The following is a 10,665-nucleotide window of genomic DNA, read 5'->3' as shown; positions in this document are numbered from 1 at the left end:
TGGATCGGTTCTCCAAGGCCGTACACCTGGTGGCACTCCCCGAGCTCCCATCGTCGGCAGAGACGGCCAGGCACCTCATTCAGCACGTCTACCGCCTCTACGGGCTCCCCCAGGACATTGTCAGCGACTGCAGGCCCCAGTTCACCTCCCAGGTATGGCGGGCCTTCTGCGGGGAGATTGGCGCTACCATCAGCCTGTCCTCTGGTTACCACCCCCAGACCAACGGCCAGGCTGAGAGGGCCAACCAGGGCCTGGAGCAAGCCCTCCGCTGCATGTCTGCTCTCCATCCCTCCTCCTGGAGCGAGGAACTTCCCTGGGTGGAGTACTCCCTGAACGCCATGACCAGCGCTGCCACCGGCATGTCCCCATTCGAGTGCTCCCTAGGTTACCAGCCCCCGCTGTTCTCCCTCCAGGAGTCCGAGGTCGCGGTACCCTCTGTCCAGGCCCATCTCCGTAGGTGCCGCCGGGTCTGGAGAGCTGTACCCTCTGTCTAGGCCCATCTCCGTAGGTGCCGCCGGGTCTGGAGAGCCATCCGTGCCGCTCTGCTCCGCTCCAACGAGCGCACCCTCCGAAGCGCCAACCCGCGCCGCGCTCCTGCCCCCGGTTACCAGCCGGGCCAGAGGGTCTGGGCCTTCCGCTCCAGGTGGCCTCCAGGAAGCTGGCGCCTCGCTTCATCGGGCCCTATGTGATCGACCGCGTCATCAACCCAGCTGCCGTAAGGCTCAAGCTCCCTGCCTCTCTATGGCGGGTTCACCCAGTCTTCCACGTGTCGAAGGTCAAGCCTGTCTCCTCGTGCCCTTTGACACCCCCTCTCCCAGCTCCTCCGCCCCTGCAGATGGTCGACGGGCGTCCCCAGTGGTCGGTGCGGCGGCTGCTGAAGGTCCGCCGCCGTGGTTGGGGCGTCCAGTATCTGGTGGACTGGGAGGGCTATGGGCCCGAGGAGCGCAGCTGGGTCTCCAAGCAGCTCATCATGGACCGGGTCTCCTCTGGGACTTCTACCAGGCCCATCCTGACGCTCCTGGTGGGTCGCCTGGGGGCTCCCGTCGGAGGGGGGTGGGGTCCTGTTACGGCACGCCCGCCCTCGCCTCCACCACGGGCACGTTCCCGCTCTCTCTCTCCCGACTCGGAGCCGGACTGCCCTGGCACGTCAGCACGCGCACGCCGCGCTCTGCAGCGCTGATGATTGCTGAGGACTGAGCAGCGACTCGGCTCTGTGCACACCTGTCCCGAATCCCGAATCACCTCACCTGTTCCTCATCCAGCTATCAACCACCTACACGAACCCGGTCTGCACTCCACTCGTCGCCAGTTCTTTCCATATCGTCCATGTGGTAACTAGCCCCTAGCCTACATTCGCTACCTGTGTTGTAGTGCTTGGTTTTTCCCTGTGCCTTAGTATTTTTTCCTGATACCGTTTTTTCCTCTGCCTCCCTCCAGATCCCGGATTTGCCAGCCCAGCTGAGTCGCCTGCTGCCATCCTCACCATCCCAGTCCTCACTTCATGGTTTTGTCTGTTTTTTCCCCATTGCTATTTTTTTCATTAAATCGCCCTTTGGGCTTTTGGGCTTTTTATGCCTGTAGAATTTCAGGAAGTAGTGGAGCTTGTGCAAAGAGCCTATTGGGTCCAAGAGAAACGAGTCCTAACACTTAATGTCTGACCACAGACCAGTTCAGATATGTTGTTCCCCTCGTTAAGGACGGGCCAAAACTACAGGAAGTGAAACTGCTGAGGTGGAGTAAGAGTTTACTGTGGCTTTCTGCGTGATGAGAAATTTTTGTCGTATCCAGACAAAACTTGTCTTTGATAGTGGATTTGAGTTTATGGATAGCTGGGGAGTTTTGCTTTCAATAGATTTCCACTCTGGGGTCAGTTTGTCAAAATAGCATAATAATTATAAAATTATAATTACAGGACCTCTAGGGGTCTTTAATCCAGCACACGGCAATGACACTCAATCACACACGAGAGCAGCGGCACATCATACACCACACACATCACACAACACACACAACACACACACATCACAACACACACATGCAATCAGGGGTCACCAGTGGAAAGAGTTCCCTGCATTTATCCCATGTGGTCACTCTACCTCCAGAGCTACGTGCCATGCACTGTTAAACCCTAACCTAACCCTACCCCTACCCTTAACCCTAACCTCAGTATTCATACACTAAGCGTGGTGCTGAATGTGAGCATGTCAAATACAGCTGTAGCATGAACCCTGCTGACTCACCTGCTCTTTACGATGAGGAGCAGGAGAGGGATGAGGAGCAGGAGAGGGATGAGGAGCGGTAGTGCCAAGCCGTCCCTGGTGAGGAGCCTACGGCTCACTGATACCAGGAAACTCTCTCTTCCTTCCTGGTGAGCAGTTCAGAGATATCAAAGATGTAGAGTTAGAACAACCTGCTGAGGGGCTCGCTCTGCACCAGCTGCTCTCTGAACAACATTCATAAACAGGCCTAGATGACACGCAAGGGGAGACTCGTTTGCACCATTCAAATCTTGGTTTTGTGTCGGTAACACTTTACAATAAGGGTACATTAAAGGAGTAGTAAAGGGAAAATGCATGTTTAGCCCTGTTTTAAGGTTATTTATGATCATATACAATGGTTCAGATCAAAACGTTGACAAAGCTAGCATTTTCGAGAAAGTTGATAATTGCTCTACCACCGTTTTGGTCATACAATGGATGTGGATGGGCATCTTGAAAAATCATTAATCATTAATCCCTACGCAATGTTTAATTAAAAATTGTGATCACTCAACGTGGTAAATACACACATTAAAAACTCTAAACGGAATAGTTTTGGAGTTGTTTTGGGGGGTTATTTCGTGACATTTAGAAAGTAGGCTAATCGGCCTAACCTGCTAGGCTAATCGGTCCAGGTCTCGCCACTCCATATTGCATGCACAGAATTGAAAATGCTTCATACTGCTTTTCTAACCCCAGGGAAGATGGAAAACAAGCGTATTTCCAAAAATGTTGGCCATGTCCTTTAAGCATTAAGTAACAGTTAACTAATGTCTCTATTAACCATTTACTAATGTTATTTATGTTAGCTAAGGTTAACTCACCTAACCCTAACGCTAATTATTAATTAACATTAGTAACCTAACCTAACCCTAAATAAGCATTAGTTAACAGTTAACTAATGTTTTTTGTGACCCTTATTGTAAAGTGTGACCTTTGTTTCTTCATATCCCCAGAACGGTAAAACCTGGGCCATAAAACGGCAAAACCTGGGCCATAAAACGGTCGCCAGATTGATTTGCTGAGCAGAGATCTACAGTAACCCACAGATCTGTTCCTCTGCAGTGGTGGTGTCAGGAAACCCTGGGGAGCAGACGACCTTGTGGGTTCTAGGATAAGATCCAGGAAGACGTTCTCTAAACATCCCTGTGGGTTCTGGGATAAGATACAGGGAGACGTTCTCTAAACATCCCTGTGGGTTCTAAGATGAGATCCAGGGAGACGTTCTCTAAACATCCCTGTGGGTTCTGGGATGAGATCCAGGGAGACGTTCTCTAAACATCCCTGTGGGTCCTGGGATAAGATCCAGGGAGACGTTCTCTAAACATCCCTGTGTGTTCTGGGTTAAGATCCAGGGAGACGTTCTCTAAACATCCCTGTGGGGGAAGTTTGGGGTTTCAGCGGTGGGAGAGGTACAGCGGAGTAGATAGTTAGATAATGCAGTGGGAGAGGTATTTAGTAGATAGTTAGATAATGCAGTGGGAGAGGTACTTAGTAGATAGTTAGATAATGCAGTGGGAGAGGTACTTAGTAGATAGTTAGATAATGCAGTGGGAGAGGTATTTAGTAGATAGTTAGATAATGCAGTGGGAGAGGTATTTAGTAGATAGTTAGATAATGCAGTGGGAGAGGTATTTAGTAGATAGTTAGATAATGCAGTGGGAGAGGTACTTAGTAGATAGTTAGATAATGCAGTGGGAGAGGTACTTAGTAGATAGTTAGATAATGCAGTGGGAGAGGTACTTAGTAGATAATTAGATAATGCAGTGGGAGAGGTACTTAGTAGATAGTTAGATAATGCAGTGGGAGAGGTACAGCGGAGTAGATAGTTAGATAATATACATAATAGATCAAGTTAAATTACCAGAAGAAGAAAGGAACAGACCCTATAATTTAACTTGTCACCTGATATCAGGGGGATCTATAGATGTGGCTGAGAGCACTGACCTCCGCCCACGAAAGCATTTCCTGGCTCTGTGTGGGACATGTTTGGTATTGTTGCATTTGTTAGGTGGAGAGCTCTCCTTCAGGCTCCTCCCCCCCAAGTCTAAAGCAGGAAGAGGGTCTAATGCTCTTCTCTTCTCTGGTGCTCTGCTAGCAGTGTGGTTTGGTGCTGTGGTCGATGCTCTGTTGATCAAGATGCAGTGTGATATAGATATAGATAGATACAGTACAGGGATGACTTGACATGGCAGTTATTATGTTGATGTTAGGTGCAGGCCCCACATAATTACTTATTGATTACCCGATTGATGGTTTTACATTCTATATGAACTTCATACACAAACTAGATATGGTGCTCGGAGACCACAGACCTCTGCCCGTGAATGCATGTCGTGGCCCTGTGTGTGCGTGCACGTTTGAGCAGGACATGTTTGGTGTTGCTGCATTCGTTAGGTCGAGAGCTTTATGCCAGTCCAACCCCCGTGTCTCTTTGACCTTCCCATGTCGAGATATTCCCCTCCAGAGCCTAAGTGAATGGAGGTGACTGGAGGTGAATGGGGGTGAATGGCCGACCGTGTTTGGGCGGCTCATGGACCTGCCCCTGTGACTTCCCCTCTGCGCCATCGTCACTGGGGCGGAGGTACAGAGAGATATGATACCACCACCTAACGAGTAGTTTCCTCCAATCAGATATGATACCACCACCTAACGAGTAGTTTCCTCCAATCAGATATGATACCACCACCTAACGAGTAGATTCCTCCAATCAGATATGATACCACCACCTAACGAGTAGATTCCTCCAATCAGATATGATACCACCACCTAACCAGTAGATTCCTCCAATCAGATATGATACCACCACCTAACCAGTAGATTCCTCCAATCAGATATGATACCACCACCTAACGAGTAGATTCCTCCAATCAGATATGATACCACCACCTAACGAGTAGATTCCTCCAATCAGATATGATACCACCACCTAAACAGTAGATTCCTCCAATCAGATATGATACCACCACCTAACCAGTAGATTCCTCCAATCAGATATGATACCACCACCTAACGAGTAGATTCCTCCAATCAGATATGATACCACCACCTAACAAGTAGATTCCTCCAATCAGATATGATACCACCACCTAAACAGTAGATTCCTCCAATCAGATATGATACCACCACCTAACCAGTAGATTCTTCCGATGTCAACAGGAGTTATGTTGTGATGTTGTGAAATACTTTTGAGAATCAGAAGAGGAACTCAGTGTGTTTTGTAGTATTGTCTGGAGTATGGGTCCTATTGGAAACTATGCTGTTGTGCAACCTCAAGGCTGCTGCAGCTGTATTCTGGTATACACTGACTCATTTAGGAACTGGAGGAGTTTGTCACGTTCAGGAAATTATTCTACCCATTAAAAATGAGTTGTCGATCTGCCTGGTTCATCTTTGCAAGTCCAAAGCTGGTTACTTTATTCCAAGAGTTTACGAGTTAGCAAAACCAGGCTTTCTGGAAGGAGACATAAGTTCTGCCAAAAGCCATGATTTCATTCACACAGCATTATATCCACTGTTTTACAACCCATACATGCATATGTAAAACTATGTGTAAAACAATTATATGAGAGGGTTACCAGAGAGTAGGGCAGTTCTACAGGTCAACAGCTGACCTGTCGGTGAAGACTCCAGGTCATTGTTTATTATGGTCTTGGGAAACATCTACTAGGACATAGAAGAGTCATAAAAATGGTTGAGCAACCCCCTTCCTTCTAAACAATGGCTAACCAGAGAGAGAGGGTGTTCATGTAAAAATGTTCTCACAGACCCACATAAGTTCTGGTTACGCTGGTGTCAGACATGAAGTAAAGATAGATTTGAATGGCCCTATTACACACGTGTGTTTAAGTACAGATTAAGAACAGGCTGGTGTCCAGTGAGCAGAAGTTCAAAAGTGCAGAATAGTTTTTTTTTTATGCTAAACTGATCATCGCTTGCATAATCTCCAAATGTATTTATTGTTTGGTTTATGGGTTTGTTAGCAGGATTATTCAAAAACTACCAAACCAATTTCCATGAAACTCGGTAGAGGGCTGTAGCATGAGCCATGTTCGTTTTTTTATTTCAATTTTATTTGAAATTGACCATGTGCAATTAAAACAGAACCTATTACATTTTGGAGTGGATCCGAATCACGGGACGGGTGCACAAGCTGCCCAAACACGGCCACCCATTCACCTCCATTCATTTTTTGGACTTGGCTCAGGAGGGTTAAAAATTCCTCCCCATTCATTGTCAATGGGGGGAATTGAAACGGCCATATCTGGACATGGGAAGGTCACAGAGACACAATGTTTGGACTGGCATAAAGCTCTTGATCTAACAAATGCTGCAGTACTAAACATGTCCTGCTTGCGCGCATGTGCGCACACAGAGCCACAAAATGCTTTCATGGGAGGAGGTCTGTGCTCTCCGAGCACCATTTCTAGTAATGATAATGCATTCACGTATCAGTCTTTTTCAGGATGAGGAGGAGAGGTAGTGAAATGAGAAAGGAGTTGTTATGGTTCTGGCCGTTTCCGCCCTGCTCAGCCCCCTGCTACCGGCCTGGACCCCCGGACCCCTGTCCGATTTGCTTGCCTGTGCTCCCGGCCCAGACCCCCGAACCGACAGTACCCCTGGACTCTGAGCCCCTCCCCCACTCTCGGCCCTCTCTTCAGGGCCTCACTGCCCCTGCCTTTCCTCACATTGACTCTTTTTCCCAGCTCACCGTGCACCAGGAGTGAATGCAGTGAATGAGCTGCGGCTCCGCTACCCACCTGCTCCCAGAACCAGCTGCTCCCAGAACCAGCCCCCCGCTACCCGCCTGCTCCCAGAACCAGTCCCCCGCTACCCACCTGCTCCCAGAACCACCTGCTCCCAGAACCACCTGCTCCCAGAATCACCTGCTCCCAGAACCAGCCCCCCGCTACCCATCTGCTCCCAGAACCACCTGCTCCCAGAACCAGACCCCCGCTACCCACCTGCTCCCAGAACCAGCGGAGCCGTGCTGGCCTGCTGCAGCCCTCACACCCTGCCCACCTCTCACCCCACAGACAACTGTGTACACCGCGTCATCTTATGAGAGTTCCCCTCACATCCTAGTTCCCTAGCTTTAGTTCCAGTCACATCCTAGTTCCCTAGCTTTAGTTCCCCTCACATCCTAGTTCCCTAGCTTTAGTTCCCCTCACATCCTAGTTCCCTAGCTTTAGTTCCCCTCACATCCTAGTTCCCTAGCTTTAGTTCCCCTCACATCCTAGTTCCCTAGCTTTAGTTCCTGTCACATCCTAGTTCCTAGCTTTAGTTCCCCTCACATCCTAGTTCCCTAGCTTCAGTTCCCCTCACATCCTAGTTCCCTAGCTTTAGTTCCCCTCACATCCTAGTTCCCTAGCTTTAGTTCCCCTCACATCCTAGTTCCCTAGCTTTAGTTCCCCTCACATCCTAGTTCCCTAGCTTTAGTTCCCCTCACATCCTAGTTCCCAAGCTTCAGTTCCCCTCACATCCTAGTTCCCTAGCTTTAGTTCCCCTCACATCCTAGTTCCCTAGCTTTAGTTCCTGTCACATCCTAGTTCCTAGCTTTAGTTCCCCTCACATCCTAGTTCCCTAGCTTCAGTTCCCCTCACATCCTAGTTCCCTAGCTTTAGTTCCCCTCACATCCTAGTTCCCAAGCTTCAGTTCCCCTCACATCCTAGTTCCCTAGCTTTAGTTCCCCTCACATCCTAGTTCCCTAGCTTTAGTTCCTGTCACATCCTAGTTCCTAGCTTTAGTTCCCCTCACATCCTAGTTCCCTAGCTTCAGTTCCCCTCACATCCTAGTTCCCTAGCTTTAGTTCCCCTCACATCCTAGTTCCCTAGCTTCAGTTACCCTCACATCCTAGTTCCCTAGCTTTAGTTACCCTCACATCCTAGTTCCCTAGCTCCCATTATAGTTTCTAGCCCAGTCCCATTTCCAGTCCCAGTCCTGCATCCTGTTCCCTTCCTAGTTCCCTCTGCCTTTGTGTTGATGTCTTGTTTGGAATCCCTCCTTGTCTTTGTCTGGTGATTGTCTGATTATCTGCACCTGTCTCTCATTTAGTCTCCTTGATTGTCTCCCAGTGTATTTAAGCCCTAACGTTTCCTTTGTTCCTTGTTGGTCTATTGTCCATGTCACATCTGTCTGTGTTACTCCTGTGTTCCTGTTCTTTCACCTCGGGATATTAAAACCTTTGAACCTGCACTGCCTGCCTCGTCTTCCACCACCACCAAACCCTAACAGGAACCAGCTCACCAAACCCTAACAGGAACCAGCTCACCAAACCCTAACAGGAACCAGCTCACCAAACCCTAACAGGAACCAGCTCACAAAACCCTAACAGGAACCAGCTCACCAAACCCTAACAGGAACCAGCTCACCGCGCTGTTTTTTTGCCCTCAGTGTTTACAGAAATAACTTGTGAAACTGAACAAATGCACAGATCAAAAGTCTACAGATAAAAAGCTGCACAGAGAACACAAAACACATTTTTGTCAGAGTCCCATTGGTTCAATGAGCGAAAACACTACTCCGACCATGGCAAGGCATACAGTAGTGTGTTTGGTTTTGGTTTATCTCCCGGCTCAAACGCAGAGGGAGAGGCGGGCAAACATACTTGGCTGGGAGAGTTAATGGAGCAACGCTGGCTGAGATTCACTCAGCTGGAACACTAGAGTACAGAGGTTCACATTCCAAACAGAGATGACCTTGGAGTGAAAGGGCTGTTTCTATTGATGTTTCTACAGCTACTCCTAAAGGGGATATTTAAATATCTTTAGTTATTATTTGTCGGTTGCCTCACTTCACTCCTTGCAGCTCGACAGTACTCACCCTAACCAAATAAACGTGACTTTCTCATCTGAACAGTCAATAGGTTTATGCTGTGCTCTTAAGCTAGGTGTGGCAAACTCAAACACACACACGGTAATGCATACTCCCACTTGGTGCCTCTCCCACACTGATAAGGGCACCTGTAGCAAGAGACCAACACTTGTGAAAGGCCTGAAACCTCAACGCCCAAAAACCAAACATCTCCCATTTGACTTTAAAAGGTGTTCCTGAACTCCCAAACAATCTCGTTGGACGTTGGGACGCTTGGCCGTGCCATAGCCTACCGCCATAGAAATAACGCCTTCCCATGCGTCCCACGTCACTCTAGGTATAAGAGAGGGGTGTGATAGTCACACTCCCATTCGCTGATTTCCTCGAGAGCATCCAGAATATCTGACCCCTTATTGGAGGCAGGGATCGGCCCATCGAGGTAAGAATCTTGAGATGAATGATGAGTGAATTAAATAACATACAAATAGTATCAGTGGCTGAAGAATCATGTCCCTCTCTGTTATCCCCTTGTCTCCATTTTGTATTCCTCCTCTCTACAATCTGTCTGGTCTCTTCTTCCTCCTCCTCCTCCCCCCCCCCCTCCCCAGTCATGTCGTACCAGACAGAGATGATCGGCTCCCAGCCTCAGGTCACTGTCTCCAGCTACACCGTCACCTCCAGCGCCACTGCCTGGAACTCAAATGTGTGTGACTGCTGTGAGGACTGTGGTATCTGTAAGTGTGTGTGTGTGTGTGTGCTGTAGCGATGATTAGCAGCATATAGACCAGCATGCCCAGTAAGGCCATGGTGTGTGTGTTGCAGGTCTCTGTGGGACGTTCATCCCCTGTATCCTGGCCTGTAAAGTGGCGCAGGACAACGGGGACAGCTGCTGCGTCCCCTTCCTCCCTGGGGCCATGATCGCCCTAAGAACCAGTATCCGCAGCAGATACCGCATCTCTGTACGTGCCTGGTACCTGTAGATATCACTGAGAAACATCCCTGAATATCCTTGAGTAACCCCACCTTGACAGTGACTGTTGCTATGAGGGTTTGAATCTGAGGTGCCAGTGTGGGCAAGCCATCCCTATAATACCCACAAACGCTTGGGGTTATCAGTGCTATCAGTCGTTTATCAACTGAACCTGTGTGTGTGTCTCCGCAGGGCTCTGTCTGTGATGACTGGATGGTCATGGCCTGCCTGCCGTTCTGCGGGCTCTGTCAGATGGCCAGAGAGCAGAAGATGAGAGGCTGATTGGTTGGAGGAATGGAATAAGGAGGAGTTTAATGACAATCCAGAATCTGCTCAGGCTCAGATCACTAGTTCCTACTGATGTTACAATGACTGGGCCACAATATCAAAGAGATTCCCAGTAATATCCCATTGAATGTAATTGTGCATGTACAAATGTATGTTTGTCATTTTGAAGACCAGTAATATAAAAAGTCTGTCGTTATATCATAATATGCTATATTATATCGATACTCATGTTTATAGAAAAGCATTGTATTGAATGTTTTCTTGCCTGCAAATAAAATCGATTTAATACGTTTTTAATATTAATATTTAACATTTAAGGACTACTGTACATTTAAG

The 10,665-nt window shown here is 48.4% G+C and overlaps 1 protein-coding gene across 1 annotated transcript; it reads left to right on the top strand.

Moving 5' to 3' along the window:
• Positions 1–9,681: 9,681 nt before the first annotated feature.
• On the top strand, positions 9,682–10,323 carry cnfn (cornifelin; the record flags this gene model as incomplete). The annotated part of the gene is made up of 3 exons (XM_084444158.1): positions 9,682–9,805; positions 9,894–10,030; positions 10,234–10,323. 3 exons carry the CDS (start codon positions 9,682–9,684, stop codon positions 10,321–10,323), a joined length of 351 nt encoding a protein of 116 aa, XP_084300284.1.
• Positions 10,324–10,665: the final 342 nt, after the last annotated feature.

The sequence above is a fragment of the Borostomias antarcticus genome (assembly GCF_949987555.1).
Source record: "Borostomias antarcticus genome assembly, chromosome: 10".
NCBI lineage: Eukaryota > Metazoa > Chordata > Actinopteri > Stomiiformes > Stomiidae > Borostomias > Borostomias antarcticus.
Note: the sequence above shows the minus strand (reverse complement) of the source record. Positions and strands in the feature narration are given on the sequence as shown.